Below are 18,992 nucleotides of genomic sequence, written 5' to 3'. Positions count from 1 at the left end.
TAAAATTTCTCATTTAATATATTTCAGTGGGAAAAGTTACTACGCAATAAAAGCTGTATCATAATACCTATGTTTAAAGGGGAAAAGGTATATTGTTTCTGGATCCCCCGTCTAGAATAACGGATACATAAATTAGAAGGTGAGACATCAGTTGCAAGTAGTGCCAAAGAAATGTAGATTTGATTGGCTGTAAATGCTGTTGGTGATTCCACTCCAGCTATAGCAAACCTCAGTGACTGCTGGGGACCCTTCCAGCTCTGGAGGGGAGAGCCAGCAGCCCCCAGCCACAGCACAATAGCAGGGTCTGCCATCACCTGGTGGCAGGGAGACTGATCAAATGCTTATGGAGCAAGTTTGTTCCCGTTTCAGAGTCCCTGTAAAAGTGACAATTTAATGGGACCCATTACTATCAGCTGTGTCCGGTTCCCTCTCCCTCCTCCCAGGTGCTCCAGGGAAAGCAGAGATTTATAGCTGTGGTGCAGCCACTCTAGCGGGCTACTGTTCACTCCTCCCGCGAGTGTCCCAGCTGGCAGCTCTCCAGGTGAATATTCCCAGCAGGTCTTCCCTGCCTCTGGGGGTGCTTGCCTTGCTTTGGAGAAATGTAAATTATTAGGTCCGTGCTTCAGAGTGCGCTGTGGTCCTCATGTGCTTTCTGCTGGTCCAAAAGAGTGGCAGTGCTCCTGAAGAAGATTTAAGCAGAGTGTTTCAGAGGAAGCTCTGCAGCCCATCATTTTTTAGATGAATGAGCACCACCACTTTGTTAGCTTTTTTTTTTTTTTTTTAGGGGGTCATGGCATTGCTCAAGTGGTGCTGTAAATGGTCTTAAGCAGTCCACATTTATCCATAGTGATGTACAGTGACTGCTACGTGTATAGAAACAAAAATGAAAACTATGTATTTTTTTGAAAGGAAAGAAGAAAGAGAGCATTAGGTAAATAGGAGAGATGCAAGCATAGCACCCAGGAGCCAAATGGATGAGCTAACTAAAAAGACCTTTTATCTTATCCCAAGTCCATGTGATTTTTGTAAACTGAAAGAATGATCGTCTTGTGACTATATGAGCTCTGTGCTTGAATCTGGCCATTGATTAAAGTCTGGCAGGGGAGGGAAAAAACAGGAAAACATCTTGCTAAGATTTTCCTGTGTTAGATTAATCAGTCCTAGTTCATTCACTCATCTCTGAAAGGTCGTGTTTGCTTGTCGTCAAAGTTGCCCAGTCCCAGACTCTCCCTTGCTTCCCTACGGCTTGGCTGAATGAACAGTGGTGCCCAGCACTGGGCAAGGTGGAGGCAGTGCTGTGTTTGTCATGTAAGCTGTGATGCTTTTTCAGCATCTCAGCGTGATTTTGTCGGTGTTGCAATGAGATACATATCTCCAATTAGTGTTACCTTAAGAGTCCTTCCTTACAGCTTGGAATAACTAGTCAGTAGGTTCCTCTGGCTCTGTTTGTGCAGTTGCTAATCCCTTGCACTGGCACAGGCTGCAGTTCATCCACCTTTCACAGCCTGCTTTTGCATGTTGTTGAGACCATTTTGACCGTGTGTACTTTGACTGTGTACAGGAGCCAGGCAGATGGGTATGGCCACCATCTCACTCTTAAAAATGGTGGGTTTGCCAAGCCGGTCCAGCTCCAACTCATCCCTCTGCTGTCGCCTTCAGTAATGAGTTTCAGCTGCAGTGTAGAAAGGTAATTTTCCTTGACTACTGCCAGTACTAGAGAGCCAGACTTGCATGTTTCTGGCATGTTTTTGGGTGTTTACTTGAACTCTGTTTTCTAGTCTCCAGGCATCCAAGTTTCACTAAACTCTATGTTTTACAAGGTTTTAGTGAGTAGTTCTGTATTAGCAGAGTTTCTTTGTCACTGAATGCAGGGGAATGAGAGTGTAGCAGAAAGTAGTAAGTACAAGATACTACTTTTGCCAGATTTCAAGAGATCTGATACAACATATTTGTTTAGACATCAACTGTCAAAACTAAGTGAAAAAAAATTGTGGGGAGATAATAAACATGTGTTGATGAGTCATTCAGATAGATGCCTGAAAAATGTACCAGCAAGGATAATGCTCAAGACATCTGGTTTATTTTGGCACATTTATGTCCATGTTCTTTCTTCTGAATATTTTTAGGTTGCTTTCTGCATTGTTTTCAGAAAATTCTTCTCTGCTGCGGATCAGGCACATTTTAAAACTCCTCCCAGGTTGGACAAAAAGAAAAGAAACATGCTGGGTCTTGAAGACAAGCGGGAGCCGTGCTGCGGCACAGCCAGAGCCAGCTCTTCACCAGCCATCCTGGCAGGTGGGTGCTGGGCCAGCACCCACAGGCACCCACCCAGCTGGCTGGGCTCAGGCTGGGGTGCTGCATTGGCTCAGGGAGGGTGGGGAGACGGCAGGGAGCAGCAGGCTGTGCACGGAAACTGTGCAATTCCCTCTGCTAGAGCAAGGGGAATTGTGCTTCAGCCAGCTTGCAGGCATATATAAATATTTGTGGCATAGTTTGCATTATGATTTCAGCTGAGCTGTAAACATTTAGTTGCTGATAGTGGGTTAGAAACTAGCACCTCTATAAATTTCAGACGGTGCAGAAATGCAGGGATTTTTATATTGGCTGACGATTAATGAAAGTCCCTGTGCCTCTTCTGATAAATAACTGTGGTGCCAAATATGTGGGGGAAGTCTGCAAGCCTTTGTGGTGAAGGCTGAGAGGGGAGGAGGAGGAGGAGGAGAATGATGCCTGCCCGTGTGGGGAATTTCCTTGGAGCATGCACATACCTTCTTTCTCACATACAGGTTTGTGTTTGAGCTTGTCCTTTCCTTTAAATGTGTTTTCATCCCTGCCAGCAGCTAAGTGGAGAGGCTAATTTGAAAGACCTCTACAAGTAATTGCCGCGTAGTAATTGCATAGCTAACATGAGTCTTTTCCTTGTCCTGCCTGCTGCAGGAATCTGCGTGTCACTGCATGGGTATAGCTTGGTGGGGATTTTTTGTTGTTTTCCTTTAGGAGGTCTACTACTTTGTTAGAGTCGCTGTTGCTTAGCTGTCTTTCCTTTGTCACTCTGAAAAAAAAATCCCATGTATGTGTAGTAAAATTGTAGCATTGTCCTTGGAAATGGTCCCCCTGCTCCAACCACCTGAAAAACCAATAGATAAAAACAGAGACCCAAATTATGAGCATAAACCAAAATCAATCATACATTTTGAGGATAACAATTTGGAAAGGCTTTCCTGAGACTGTGCTTCTATGCAAGAGAGCAGCTACAGAAATGGTTTGGAAAAGTGTCATTCTTTACAAAGAAATACTGCACTTAATTAATTCTTGCTCCTGGGAGGTCAACCTGGGGCACTCATTATTGTCTTAATTGGTGATATAAATCCTGAGGCACTGGAGGGGAAGGAAGTGAAAAAACGATGAGCAGTTAACAACGTAGAGCCTTTTGGATGAGCACTAGCCAATTGTACGACCATCCTAGTGACATTTTATGGTTTTATTGGGTTATAGGTCTGGTCCTCCACAAATTAGGTTAAAGAGAACTGATTTGCATAAACAAAAATATAAGAAAATAGCAAAATGCAATAATTCATTCCTGAGTTCTCCATTAAACTGTGTGAAATAACTCAGTGCACTACAACTCAGAAAAGCATTTCTTTGATCTCCTGTTATTCGTATTCAATTATATTCATTACTCTTCCCATCTGGAGTTTCCTAGCAGGCCAAAAACCATCCTACAGACATTACTGAAAGGAAGTTAACTGTAACTTTTTAATTATATACATTTCATCTCCTCTTTTTTTTTTTTTTTTTAATTTGAAGAAAGCAGATGGAAGTGCATACCAGCGCTTTCCTCTCTGTTTAAATTACTGAAGTGGAGAAGCAGAAAATCTCAGCCGATCGTTCCCCTCACATATTGTTTCAAGGTGATGACTGTTCTGTCTGGAGACTTTGACATGTTTGCTAGAAAGGTCAGGAGTTCAGTGAAAATTGAAATTGTGAAGAAATCTGTGTGTAGTCTTAGGGATGTTGTGGTACCCTTGCTAGGGAGATCTGGTTGCTGCACATTTGTAGAAAATTGAACACATCTCCCCTGTTTCATCAGTAAGCTGCCTCTCTGCCAGTTGGCCAGCAGAAGTGTTTCAAACTCCCTCCACAGAAAAAAAAAAAAAAAATCAACGTTTTTATGGTTTGGGGCATGTTTTTAACATTAGACCAAGGTTTGTGGAATGAAAAGATGTGTTTTTGTGAGGCACCATGAAAAATGGGGTTTGTTTCCAACCTCACCAGTGGCTAATGGCTAAATCAGCATTAGTAGCCCCATGAATAATTTTGTTCAAGTTCAGTCACCAAAATTGGGTTTCTTTTCCTTGCCCCCTAAGCCCCACAATAATTTTGTCACCTTAGAAACTATTAGGATTTATCAAGTATGACCTGCTTAGTCTTTGTTGGAGAATTTTTTGCAGTTGCAGACGAGTATCCCTATTTAAGTAGCTTAGCTTATCTGCCTGTCCCTGGCTTCTGGGCCTTTTTCTTTTTCTAAGGAATGAGAAAACCCTGAAAGCTTTCAAACTTTTCCATTTGTGTTAAAATAATGAAAAGAGAATAGACCTTTTTTCCCCTTAGTGGGTTGCTCTTAGGTCCACAGGTCTGTATTCCTGTATGCGAGGTGTGAGATAACACCTGCTTATTTTTATGAAGTGTTTTGAGCTCTATTGATTTTTAAAAAAAACAAAAACAAACAAACAACAAAACCAAAACAAAATCCCCTGCTGTCAATAGCAAATTTGGGTTTCTTCAGCCATGGAAGATTACGGCTGCTCTTCACCTGCAGAATAAATGGTTAGACGTGATGAAATGTGGATGGCAAGCAGAGAGTTTCTGTTAGAAATAACAGCAACAACAGACAAACAGACAAACCCAGAGCACTTCCCAGGGCAGGCTGGTGCCCAGCCCCTCTGCTGCCGTGTGCCTGGCATCTTTAGGTGCTCTCTACAAGCTATTGACATTTAATGGCATTTATTGGTTTGTTTTTGCAAAGATCTGCCTGTCCTGCCCTGACATACATCATCAGAACAATTTCCCTGCTTCCTGGCAGTGAGCCTTCCTCTACTTATTGTTGTAGCTGCTTCCATTTTGTGCCAGCGGTGGTTTCCAGCCACAATGTCAGACAATTAATTTGTTTATTCTGTAAGCCGTGACTTCCAAAGTGTGATAGACAGTGCAGACATCCTGGAAAAGTGCTGTGCAACTGGGAATATGCTCATTTTAGCTTTCTTTTAGATAGCTGCTTTGGCAGCTTTCATTACTTGTGGGGGTCTTGTGTTCTGGCTGCAGCCATTTTGCAGTGTCTTTTGTACTATATGGAGTCACTTAACGGAATATGCTGGGGCTTTTAGGTCTTTTGTAAGCCTGTCTGTGCAATTCCAGTTGTGGGAGTGCATGTTATCGAGGCCTTTCAGGGCAAATATTCCTAGTTAACAACTAAAAATTGTGTGTCTCTGCCCTAACCTGACCACTGATCATACCAGGATTTTGAAAGGAAGGGGTTTTTTGTTCCTTGATTGCTACCACCTGTAATAAAAATATTGCAAACCACATTTATTCCATGAATGTACCTGGGCAATTCCCCATACACAGAGCAAAGTGGTTTTGTACAGATCTCATCACTAAGAGAGACCTTAAATGTTTCTGTTGATGCTCCAGAGATAGCAGGAATTAAGTCCTTACCTTGCCTAAGTAGATTTTATGGGGGTAGCAGGGATAGAGGGTAATGTGAATGATTAAAATAAATAAACTGAAAAGAGGCTATGCATCACAAACAGATACATTTTGTAAAAAAGGTACATATTTACACAGCCCCTATTTCAGAATAAAGCTAATGGCAGAGGTTTCAGGTATGTTGTGGGATGGATTATTCTTTTCGGTTGTTACTGGTTTTTATCTTTGCCTTTCAGAGCTCAGTCAGTCGGAGTTTATAAAGGACTGATAAACTGTACCATAGAAAAGTCCTTCCTACTCCTTTGTTTCTCTTATGATAAAGTGTCAGTATACTTCACTCAGAAGCTTATTTTGCAAATTTACCAAAGAATGGCCTTTAAATCTTTCGGGAGTCATAGCTAGCTGCCTGTATTTGGGGGTAATCAAAGCTGAACCAGATAAACCTAGCAGGCTGTTCAAACAGATTGGGCTTGCAATAGCCCTTCTCTGCTGATGACCCTGTCCAGGGCTTGCAGTGCAAGTTTTCATCTTGCAAGCCCAGTACGTCTGCAAATAAGATTTGGCATGCCCTATGCTGGCAAAATATTTTTAAGATGCTGTTGTGATCAAATGACCCATGTCTTCATGCATTGTGCATAAATTGAGCTCTAAATGATCCAACTTGCCAAAATCAACAGGACTGTGAAGGAGGAGTTGTATAGGTTCCCCATCAAATATGTAAGGGTAGCAGTTCATGCTCACAATTCTGTAAGACTTCATAAGCTTAAACGTTTGACATTATCTAGAAGGCTCATCCTTAATGAGTTCCTTTGTGTTCAGGTAGCCAGTGGCATAATGGCATTCAAAATATTACTGAAATAGTTAATATTCGCTGTGGGCACTGCTGCTCAGTACTGAACTCTTTAATTTGACACAATCAGCGGCAAACACTACAAAGTTAAGTGGTGCGAGGGATGAGGTAGGGTTTTTTGGTATTGTGTTCAAGTTAGATTGACTAAATAGGTTATTTAGTTCTAAGCAATAGACCTAGTAAACTGGGTTTATTTGCTGCTTGATACATATGGTTTCACATATCACTCTCTGCTTTCAGTGCAGCAGATAAGATATCAACACAATTAAAAGTGAAAAATAATCTGTCTGCTCTGCCAGTGGTGGATGCTCAGAGAACACACGCTGATACAATAGATTTCTGAATAATTTATACTCAGCATTTTTTCCTTGCACTCGGTAAATGAGGACACCTAATGTGGCATGGTCAGAGTGATATTCTATCTGTCATCCATTAAGATAACAAGATTGGTGGGCCTGGGCGGAGTGTGGTGTGGTGCACAGAAAAGATGAGATTAAAAATTGAAATGTTTGTCCAAAATGCTCTGTGTAAAGGATGCTGATAAAACCAGCTCAGAAGAATGGAATTAATTCAGAAGTGTGATTTCTGCAAAGCTTTGTTTGTCTTCACTAAAATAAAACCACAAGATCTATGTTCCTTTCAAAAGTTGTGGATAAAAGGAACGTTAGAGCAAATCACTGTTTCTGATAGGACTTCAGTAGCTTCCTCTACTTTAAATTCAAGTACTTTGTAGGTGCTATCGAAAACAATTATATATGACAGTAATGCTTTATGAAGGTTTTTTTATATATATTCATAAGGCATTTTAAATTACAAAGAAAGAACCATTTGTGCTTGTTTTTTGCACAGAAGCATCTCATCTCCTGTCACAGGTTGTTAATTTGGACAGGATGCTAAAAAATTTGCATAAAAAATTGGTCATGTAAATATTCAGCCAAACAGATTCCTTTTGAGGTGAATATATTATATGTAGTAGCTTGTTTTCCAAGAGCCAGGAGGCACTGGAAATTGATTCATTTGTAAGCAGTGGTGGTTTGCTGTCTCTGAAGTTTCTGACAACTTTTTAAGGTTAGGTCACATTTGGATTTTCTTGGTTTTGAAGAAACTGTTGGGGTTGTGAGATCAGATGGAAGTCATTTGGCAAAAAGCACTTGGAGGAAAACTTAGGCTTGCTTCTAACTTTGTTATTCTAACAGGCCAGTGTTATTATACCTGTTCTATCTGGAGCCCAGCCTTGAAATGGTTTAAATGTGCTTTTCCGTTTTAACTGGGCAGCAAGTACCTGTTCTGCCCATCCCTGTGTCCTGCAGGGTTTTCTCTTGCTGCAGAGCTGCAGGTAACCAAAGCAGGTGAGGTCCAAACCCCCACAGAGGGACAGACAGGAGACTGCCTGGTTTTTTAGCCCAGATTCAGGAAATGTTTCTGAGTATGACTGCTTGCAGTGCCACCCAAAACTCGTGGCCGCGCGGCACCAGGCTTACAGAGGTGGAATGGGAAATCAAGCCCCAGCGTCCAGCAAATGCTCCTCGCCCACTGCTGCTCGAGCTCCTGTCACTCCCCCTATGATGGCTTTGGTTTGGGGTTTGTATGCAAAGACAGGACATGATATTTATAATGTGGGTGTTTTTCTTACTGCCTGTCTGGAGGAAAATTTAAAGATCAAATCTGACGTACTGCTGAGGTTTTAAAATGAGCTTGCCACAAACCTTGCTAGAAATAGTATCCCAGTGTTGTCTTATGGAAGAGTACTTGGGCACTAGGCAGTAACATACTGTTGAGAAATGTGTTCCGAGTTTTGAGCAGGGCCACGTTATGCCTTTTTTCACCTGAACATTTTATGTAAACAAGTTCATTTTTATTTCTATTCTGTGAGTAACTCCAGGAAGAAAATCAAATACAGGTGTTAAAAAGTAATTTGTAAAACAACAGTCTGAGCTTCCACAATTAATATCCTCATCTATTTCTTTCACTCTGTGCCTGTGGAGGTTAGGCTGTTGAAGAAAATAGTCTCCATTTCCACCTGCAGATTTGTTTTTTCCGAGTTTGTTCTTCCTGAGCCTTTTATATTAGTGATGACTTCATGAATGCTTTATACTTGCTGTCTGCAGAAGTTGGATCACCTTTTTTCTGTTGGGCTGTGTGGTTAACTTCGTATGGTAAGGACTGAGACAGCCTCCTCTGCTTTCCTTCCTGATGCGCTGTAATTAAACACTAGGCTAAAATGATGCAGAACCTGAATACCTAAATATCAGAACAAGTGATCAAACAGTGGGTGCCATTAGCTACTGCTCATATTTTGGTGAAGTACAGGTGTATTTGGAGGAGGCCTTTTCCTCTTTTCCCTGTATTGAGTGACACTTTTGAAGCTCATATTTCATTTCAAATAGTGCCTGTGTCTGTAAACTGGAAGGCTTTTGAGCATGGATGCACAGCAGCCTCTGCCCCAAAGCATATGCGCATAAAAAGCAGGCTTTGGGGGCTGGTTTTTTTTTTTAATTACTCCAGTTTTTCAGCTTGGTGAGACAGCTGCTGCACGAGAGGGTCATTTTTATTCATTTGGGCCATTTTGTTTCCTGCTCTGTCAGGCTGGTGGTAGGACAGTTATTCCATCAGTGGCTGCGGGTGTTAATTTACGTGCAGCTCCTGATTAAGCTGGGGTGACTGCAGGGGAAGCTACCAGTCTTGACGTCCCTTACCTCTTTCCAACTAAAAAGCAGTGACCGAATAAGCCATATAGAGACCCTTGAACCAGCACAGCTCACACTTCCTGGCTGTTGAATTAAACCAAAATAGATGCTATCAACCCCTCGCTGTCCTAGTTAGCATCATCAGCAATTATTACAGAGCCAGGCGTCACAATGGGAAATACCAAAGCAAGAAAGCAGCAAGTGAAGTATTACCATACATTTTCTTCTCAGCAAGTAAACAAAAGTACGCACACTTGCCATACTTTCCATTCCAAAGATACAAGGAGTGTTAATGATCAAAAGTGTGGAATATAAAATAGCAGTGTTATTGATAACTTAAAAGGTTTTAATTGTCTAAACAAATAGCTTTAAATTTTCCTTCTGTGCCCAGTAGCTTAAGGAAAAGAAAGAAGCGAAGAGATTTTATTTACCTCTTTGATGGTAGTGTTAAGGATCTTCTAAATCAGAAGAGCTAACCTCAGGATGAGGCTTGCCTGTGCAAGAGCTGCAGAAAACTATTGCCAGGGGTTACGTGATTAAGGAGGCATTTTTCAGTTCTGAGTGAATTTGTGGTATTTTCATAACATTAGCATCTGCAGCATGTTGGGTGTGCAAGGAATTTACGACCAGCCCTTACTGTGCCTGCCCTGCCACTCCCTGATCATATGGCCAGAAACTCTCCCAGTTAACTCTGAATGATAGGGGTTTTGGCTTTTGAACTACTCGCATATCTCAGTGAGTCCTTCTAGGAGAGCCAATTTTATAGCTTACTGTGATTGCATCTTTAGCCAAATGCATTGTGGGCAACAGAGCTATCGTCTGCGGCATCAAGTTTACCACTTCCCTGTAGGGTGTAAACATGGCCGGTTGAAGAGTTTTAACCTCTCAAGCCCTCCAACAAATAATAAATTGCCAACTATTCCTCAATAATGCTATGATGTTGACTGAAATCTGACCCTGGTCCTTGCTGAAATGATTTTAAAAATCTGAGTGAGAGGGTTAAATAGTGCTGTCAAATTTCCAAATGTCTATTGCAGAAATACTTTCGCTGAATATCTGTGAGTTGAGCTCTGAAATGCTTAAAGTATTGCTCGTTTTTTTCCTTCATTATTATATGATATTATCTAAAGCTTGGGTTTTAGTGCAGATAAAGAAATTAACTAGTTTTTTGCCCTTTGTCTGTGCCAGCTAACCTTGTAATTTATGGCTGGTTTTCTCTCTTCTACTTGCTGAAGGAGGAATCCAGTCAAATGGTGTTCCTTAAGTACAAACCAGACTCTAGTTCTCTTCGGTTTTTGTTCAAGATCATTGCAATTACTTGATTATTTTCACAGCTGTATCTGAATAAGAAAAAAATGCTGTAATTGGCAACTTTTACAAGTTCACAACTCAGTAACTTGATGCTGGAACTCTTCCACCTGCAGAAGCCTCATTAATTGCTGTAGGAGTTCCAGCAACTAAGAGACCTGGGTTTCAAATTATTTCGCTTTTTACGTGCAGCCTTCGAACTAGAGAATCTCTGCAGTAACAAAAATAGGCAGGACCTTTAGGCTGAGAGCGGCTGTCAGTTGTTGGATGAGTGTTTGAGTTTCAAGTGTATCTGTTAGGAAAGCTGTTTACCCAAGTCATTACTACATCTATAAGCCCAAATCATTTTTATTTGAGCTTTTTTGTAAAATCTAGGACCTCATTTCCTGAATGCTTTTACTAGTTCTAGTTTTGTTTATTTTGGCCTTAGTTTGTGTTATTTAATTAGTTTTTATTAAAGAGATGAGTCTTATGTTGCACGGAAGAGTACTAAATTATAATAGGACTGAGTCTTTAAAGACGCCATATTCCAGCCATAACTTTGAATTTATTTTGTAATTTTAAAGGAATGTTAGTTCTCTAAGGGTTATGGGAAGCTCAAAAGTTTATTTGTTTTCTTTTTTTCTATATTTCAGGGCTTTTTCCGCAGGAGTATCCAGAAGAACATGGTTTACACATGTCACAGAGATAAAAACTGTGTTATCAATAAAGTTACCAGAAATCGCTGCCAGTACTGCAGACTACAGAAGTGCTTTGAAGTGGGAATGTCCAAAGAATGTAAGTTGTTCTCAGAAGCAATTTATTGTTTGTCACATCCTATGTATGTGTGGCAATCCCAAGGGAGAAAAATATTATGCAATTATGTGACTGAAGCCAGTGTCTGCATTCATATGCAGGGAAAGGAATAGGAATTTTGTACACAACTTCAGACCTGTACTTTACAATCTTCTGAGTCCTTAACTTCACAGCCTAAATGCCATCAGCTAAGAGATTTTAGTGCAACAGGCTGCCAGTGCAGCATGGCCACCCTGTGTGGGTGTTTTCACCAGGTGTTCTAAAAGAACAAACCAACAAGATAAGTGCTTTACGATTGGGTTGTTTCCCATCTGCTCTAGAAATGGCTTCTTGGGACACGGGTGTAAGAGGAACAGCGCTGGCTTCTTAAGCGTGGTTTCTGTCCTCCCTCTGCCCTGTAGACTGGCGTATGGCTTGGCTGGGCTTGGTGTCAGCCCAGGATGTCATTTCACAAGGGCTTCCCACAGGCTCTTGTGCAGCAGGCAGCAGCCTTCTTCAGCCTTACACCTTCTCCCTCACACCAATGCAGGTGCTTGTGCCAGAGGTCCTTCTTTTGGCAGTAGTGCCAGTTTGTGCCATTTTACAAAACTGGTGGTGTAACAGCCTTGAGTCTTCTGTTCATACTGGTTGGAGCCTCTCTGAAAGGTGACACAAGCTGGCAAATCTAAACCGGCACGGGCAGTATACCTGACTATGTAAAAGTGCTGCCAAGTGCACAAAAATCCCAAAGGATTTTTCTCTCCTTTTCTACAAATCTCTGGTTTGCCCTGTGAATCAACATTTTAAAATATTTAGGTAGAAATCTGTGATTTTTCTCTTTTTCCAGTTCATTGATATCCCTGTCAAGCATGGAAATTTAGCTAAAAAAGCCATTCTCAAATCCCTATGGGATTTCTCAGTTTTGATTGGAGTGATTGCAGTAGCAAAAAAGTCTTTGGTGTAGTGATTTGTCTGATTGTTGAGGGTTTTTACCTCTTGCCAGTGATGTTCCTGATTTCAGTAGGTCAGTGCCAGTAATAAACATTACAGAAATTTGCAGTGTGTGCATAAGAGAGAGGGAAAAATTGCCCAGCACCACATCTTTAATTCACACACGGGAGTTCCTTGGAGAGTCTTTAAGACCAGAGGAAAAAAATTCTATGCTGATGAGAGATTTGTGACTGAACTGTGACTTAAACCAGTTCTCATCCTCAGCATTTCTCCTTCCTGAATTGCATGGGACTTCCCAGTAGTTCCCTTCTCTGCACTTGGGTAGGAGCCAAAGAGGTCCCAAAGCCACACTGGTCCCTTCTGGTTGCATCCTATTTCTCTCTCCCTCCTTCTCCTTCCTCTCCTCTCAGAGGAACAGTGTTGAGGAGCAGAGAATGAGCCAGATACATCTTTAGGACACTTCGTAGTGTTTCCAACTCCTTTTCATGGAAATCTGAAATTGTGATTATTGTAAAAGGATACCACCAAGTTTCCAGCAACTGGGGAAAGAGGTCTTAGGAATACTATAGTTTCACTATCCTTGTTGGATTTTCTAGTTTTCTCGTGTGCCTGAAGTGCGCTTACCTATTCTTATGTATAGATTTACTGGAGCAGAGACCGTGATAGGGGTAAAGGAGAAGGTAGGCTAAATACAAAGATGTAGGATTGAATGAGGAGGATTTTATTGATAGGTGTTTGACTGCATATATATCTGTGCATGTGAAGCTTTTTTCCTTGATGAAAACAGTATAATGCAGTTTGGAAGAGAAGAAAAAACATTTTTCTCACCCGAGGGCTCGATGGTGTTGAATTCTTAAGGATTTTATTGCTGACGTAAAGTAGTAATCCTATTAAACACTGCAACGTCACATCAGAGTAGGTTTTGGAAATACCAGCAGTATTTCTAACATGTTAACCAAAGTTACTTAGGGCAAAGTATAAAGACTTACTGCCTTTTAGGTGACGGATTGTTTTCTCCCATAGGGTAGCTGGAGCTTTGCCAGTAAGAATTAAGGTTTTGCTCTGCCTATTTCCGTGGGTGAACTGAGTGAAATTGCCCTTTGGCAGTTGCCTTTATCTCAAACCACTACAGGCACTGAAAGGGGGATAGCAGGTTGGAGGGGGATCAGAGGATACTGGGGAAAAGTTAGGGATGTCCTCTGGCTGCATTTCTGTAGAAGGCATTTGCAAAGGAATAGAGAAATTAATTTAAATGTCATCAGTTTGAATGCAGTGTGTCTTGTCTTCTGGGTTTAAGAACTAAGTCTGAAATTATACCGTGTTATCCCTTCATAAACAGGAGCTTTTCATCTCTTAAGAGATTTAAAAAACTATTTTCTTATCTGACCTTCTTTCATACATGTCTCCAGGTTTCAACTCCATTATGTAAACAAAAGCACATTTGTCAGTGGGCTTTTTCTTACCAGATAGAGGTTTTTCTTTTCCCCCCGTACTTTATTCACATTTTGTTTTCCTGTCTTCTTACAGTTCTCTTACCTTGTAACATGAAAACCATGAACAAGGACAGAAAAAATACCAGGGAAATCTCACAGAGAAACAAGCATACAATGCTCAAACGAGTCCCAAACAGGGAGAGTAATCATGGTGGGCAGCTGCAAATAGGAACCCCAAGGTCTGTGGGGAGGAGCTAAGGAGGAGTAAATGCAGAATTTCAGTATACAGAATAATCTGGGCTTAAAAGCTACAGTCAGTCCTGTGTTTATTTGTTCTGCCTTTAAAGGGCATGCAAAAGTGCTTGCATATGTGACTCCTTTTGAGCTTAATGAGCCTTACAGGCAAACATCAGAGATGAGATGAGATGAACTGGCTGCCTAGCCAGTGTGATAAGTAAGGTTTTAAGAATGGAGGCACAGTGTTTTGGAAGAGAAGAGATACTGAGCATTTCTTGTATGCTTTTATCTTCTTTTAAAGAATAAAGTGAGATGATGAAGGAATGCACCAAATTTGCATTTCTCTATGGGTTGTTTTGTTCATGTAGGGGAAAGAAAGTTATCTTTGACTATGTTACTACCTAGATCTGATCGAGAGAGGTCAATAGCAAGGCTGCCTCCAGGGCAGCAGTGGAGCTATTTGCCTTGTGATAATATCTGCAAGACCCACTGAAACTGGATCCCACTAGTATAGGGACTGTCCTTCATTGTGCAGTCATTGTTGCAAAAAGTTTGTGCTCCAATAGACAAGACAAAGGGTGTGAGGGGAAACGACTTAGTGCTGACTGTCTTATCATCCTACAACAGGGCAAAACTTGCAATAAAGCCCTGCTGTCTTTCATCAAATCCCCCTCCTTCAGAGACTCCTGAGCTTGTGTCCCTGCAGCCTGAGCTGCAGCTCTCAGTGCCACAGCCTGGAGCCAGCCCCTCCACCAGCACTGCATCAGGTTTGGGGTTTGTTGTCCCACATCAGTTCATGCCTGGGTGCTCAGGAGTGTGTAGGTGCAGCCGGGGCTCTGATCCTCGCCCCAAACCTTTTTATCCTACTTACCCTTACAGCCTCTTAGTTTTTTTAATTAACATGTAGAGAGGACTGGTGATCACACAGGATTTTTATTTTTTTTTTTTGTCCTGCTGCTGAAGTGAGAAGGCTGACAGTGGCTCATTATGTGATGGAGAGCCTTAGGAAACTAACCTTTGCCCTTCTATTACGTGATCTCTAAGCTGATGTTGAAGCACCGTCCTTGGCCTGACCCCAGGTGTCAGCAAGAAGCACACTGTTGCCTCCATGCAGGGACCTCAGTCCTCGGTAGCTGGTGAGGGGTCACACGTACAGTGTTGCCTCCTGCAATTAAGGGAGCATGCAGGAAGCTGGGCAAAACTCTTGAACAATAATGGACTCTTTCAATCAGGGTGCTGGAACATACGCTTTGTAAGGTGAAGCCTGCCCTTAAAGGAAACCTAAACTGGATTTATTGCAGGGTACAATGGCGGAGAAAATGGAGCTTCCCTCTGCCAGAATTGCTCGGCTTAGCCCAGCAGCTCTTCCACTTCCATCCTCTTTTATAAAATTTGCAGGATGCAAGGACTGTTACTGTGCTTGATGGTCTTTGGGATCCCCCTCAGACACACACCCGGCACACGTACCAGTGTGTGCTACAAGGAAACTGGTGTAAACCTCATCTGCAGTGAGCTCTAATAGAGCAAAATACCGTGTATAAAGGCACAGAATTACTGTTCCAAGTTGCTTCAGTGCACCGAAGCAATGTTCAGATTTGTAAATCTGCTTACAATTAACCTCTCTGGAGGGAGGGAAGGGAGAAGGGAAGGAATGCAGGGGAATTACCATGAAGTGGAGAGAATCCAGTTTTTGTGCTCCATATTTGTATTTTTTTAAACTTGCACAGAAATGTATGTTACTCTTTGTCACAGCCTTCGAAGTCTTATAATATTTAAATGTTCATGCTTCCTGGAACGTGATTACATTATGCTGCTGAAGAATAGAATGAATTGATTTACTTTATTTTAAATCCGGTTTAAATTGGCAACCAGGAAACATCGACTTGAAGAACTGTCATGTTTGTGTTTTATTTTATATTTCTGTTTCATTTTCTTTCAGACTCCTTAGTGAAGTGCAGTTCCATCTCCAATGAGTGGCTAAGTGGAGAGCCAGTCTGCATAGTTGCCTTTGAGAAGTTCATGCAGATTTCACTGATGTAATTTTAAAGTGGATTAACTAGAATGCGTGAAATCTTTGTTTAGATGCTTTTACTCAGAACTGAACTGGATTTTTATTCTTTTTAGCCAGGAGAAAGCATTGGATTTAAGAAGTGTTTCTGCTTTGCTACAAGCTAGATTTTTAGCTAGATGCCTAAATACCACACAGTGGCTGGGGGCTTTTTCAAAAATTCCAGCACAGTTGTCTTGCCTGCTGACTCGCCTTGCTTTCTCAAGGGGCAGGAGCTAAATATTAGAGTGGAAATCACAAACCCTGAATTCTGTTCTGGGACTGATTCCTCTCTCTAAACACTACAAGCTGATTAGACTACGTTTCCTATCTTGAGAGGTGAAAATGATGAGTTTTTTACAAGGGCTGGGAGACCTTGTATTGTAAGTGCTTTGAAGGTGAAAGATGTAAACTGTGAAAATACTGATGAATTAGGAATTCGAGTATATGGATAGTGGGGAAACCGTGCCCAAGCTGTACAGATCACAGGTTTTTTCATTTTGTTCACTGAGGTTGGATTCGGGATTTTTCTCAGTTGCTGATCAGATAGGAAGGTTTGTATTTATTTTTTCAGGCTGAGAAATTGGGAACTTCTAAAAGTTAATGCCAAAAGCCCAGTATTGCTGATGGGTAGATTTTTTTAAGATGAGAGCAAAGCCAACGTGAAGGGTCTTCCTGCTACAAAAACCACAGTGCTCTAGTGTCAGTCTGTCCTCTGCCAGAGATAATGCTGAGTGACTGAAAATGGTTTATATACAACTTAAATTCTCTTGTAGAGAGCTGGGTTCTACTTGTTGCACATTGTTTCCCATCATCTCTGGCTTTTCGCACCAGTTTTGTGTCTTCAAAGAAGCAGATCTGCTTTTCTTTTCAGCTTTTGCAGTCTGTGTGTTTTGTGTTTTAGCCTTTCCCCCTGATTTTGCCTAGCTTTCATTTGCCAGCTTTAATGTTTAAAGGAGCAACTTAGATTGAATGTTATTATCCATTATTTACTCTATGTTCTGTGAAGATGGTTATGTAATAGCAGTAATTGCATCAACTCACCTAATGAGCTTTCCCTCCAGTGCCATGTACAGCAGATTAATAGCCCATGAATTCATTTGCAGCTCGTTGTGTTTCAGAAAAGTATTTCAGGCAGCAATTAATAAACTGCTAAAGAAAATAACATAAAAAATGATTTTTTTTATTATGTTAACTCTCCAGCTGAACAATTTATTGGCACCTTTCATGATGCGGCTAAGTAAATTCTCTCCTAATTCCTCAAGCAGAGTGTGATTAGTGAACCCTGCTCAACTCCAGACTGTTTGGTAATTAGTCTGATCTTTATATCCTAAAATGTTAGGGAAAAGTATGAATAGTGTCCTAAAGTTCTCTTTTTCTTCATTTCATTGCTTTTCAGGCATTGCGCAAATGGCTGTAACTTTAAACCTTAACACGCTAGTGCTGCAAAATTTTTTTCCCCGCTTTCTTGCATTGAAAACCCATAATTGTGTAAGCTAAGAATTAAAGACCTCGGCCAATAAACAAGGCCTGGCACCATTTCTGCACTGCTTGTTATCAGCTCCAGTGTCCTGTACCTCCCAAGTGGTGGGACGGAGCCCAGAGCAGGGACCCGGGGAGGGTCAGGGGTGCTGCTGCCCTGCGGTAAGATAAACCAGGGGTCGGATGCCACTGGGGAGGGAAACGCTGGGAGAAAGGCATGGAGAGCGGAGAGCAGGGAAAGTCCTGTGTTCTGTAGCGTAAAGGGGAATGAGGTGACTGAACCTGATGGGAAAAGAGCAGCAGTGAGATGCCAGGGCTGCGGCCACTTCTGTGGGGGAAGTGTCTGGGGAAAGGGGGAAAACACCGTTGCATGTGGCCGGTCTTGCCAGGCTGCTCTAGATTACTCTTTCCATGCTTTTTTTGGTTTGGATTGGTTTGGGTGGGTTTTTTTGACTTGAATGTCTTTATCAAGTTTTTAATTTTTAACATAATTTCTTTTTCAAAAGAAACGGTTATCCTCCCCCCCCCACCTCCATCCAAAAGAAGCACTAGGTCTTGGCTTGTCTTTAGAAGTAGTAAAATATATATTTTAAAACCTTTTCCCTCATTTTGGGCTCTTGAGGACTGAGTAAGCATAAAGGGAATTCCTTCAATAAGCCTATACAGAGATTGATTACACGTCCTCAGCTGGAAGTTACATTAAGACTTATTCACTAAGGTATAGCTACCGTGGTGAACTTTTCATCGCGCTCTGCTGTCTCTATGACAACACGGATCCTGGCAGAAGTTACCAGGGCTTGTGTGCTCTCTGCAGCCTTTGTCTGCATCCATCAATCCTAGTCCTTGGCGACTCTAAATGTGTGCCTTTCTTATGTTCTTGCTTAACAAGGTGTTTTATTAAAGTTGTGACACTTCTACAGTTATTATACTAATCATTTGTACTGCAGTACCTGACCATGCTCTGAATGAGATGTGCTGCAAGAAAGGAGAAAGTGTCAATTAGATACTAGTGGACTTCCTGAACACCTCGTGATCTTCTCCTGTGGAAGAAATTCAGCTGAATGAGCTGTACAGAGTACTTGCACAAGTAACTTGTCTTTCACTATAGGTGAAGCTCAGAGATAACTAGAGCCAGTAAAAAGCGTAATGCACATACAGTCTACTTTCTACTTACACCTGCAGCACACTCCAGGGAAGTGTGTGTTACTGTTCTGTGGCTCTAGCAAAGTCCTCAGACTTGATTGAACTCTTTCTTATTTAAGGGAGCACATTTTGTCAGAGCCCATGAGTGCTAATGCCATAATGAGGCTAGCACCTCAGGTTTCTGTGCCAGTCCTGCCAAGTGCCACCTTCTCCAGAGGTCTGGCTCTTCTGTGAAGACAGTTAGTGGCACTGACACAGGTGGAACTTCCCATTGTTATTTCACACCTTTGGGGGTTTTTAGGGATCATCACATGCTTTCTTCAGTCAGTTTCCCAGTAAAAGCATTTTGGATGGGTGCCTCTTACAAAGCCACT

General features: G+C 41.7%; 1 protein-coding gene across 5 annotated transcripts in view; it reads left to right on the top strand.

Annotated features, from left to right (window-relative positions):
* Positions 1-18,992, top strand: part of RARB (retinoic acid receptor beta) — a 333,134-nt gene that overhangs the window by 275,401 nt on the left and 38,741 nt on the right. For 4 of the 5 annotated variants that reach the window (XM_037384094.1, XM_037384093.1, XM_037384095.1 and 1 more), the window contains one exon: positions 11,187-11,328. In XM_037384094.1, the coding sequence (XP_037239991.1) occupies positions 11,187-11,328 (142 nt within the window). Of the gene's footprint in view, positions 1-2,660; positions 2,787-11,186; positions 11,329-18,992 lie in introns of those variants that run through there. The other variant, XM_037384096.1, reaches the window with a different exon arrangement.

Source organism: Falco rusticolus, chromosome 4 (assembly GCF_015220075.1).
Source record: "Falco rusticolus isolate bFalRus1 chromosome 4, bFalRus1.pri, whole genome shotgun sequence".
In the NCBI taxonomy this organism is placed as follows: Eukaryota; Metazoa; Chordata; class Aves; order Falconiformes; family Falconidae; genus Falco; species Falco rusticolus.
Note: the sequence above shows the minus strand (reverse complement) of the source record. Positions and strands in the feature narration are given on the sequence as shown.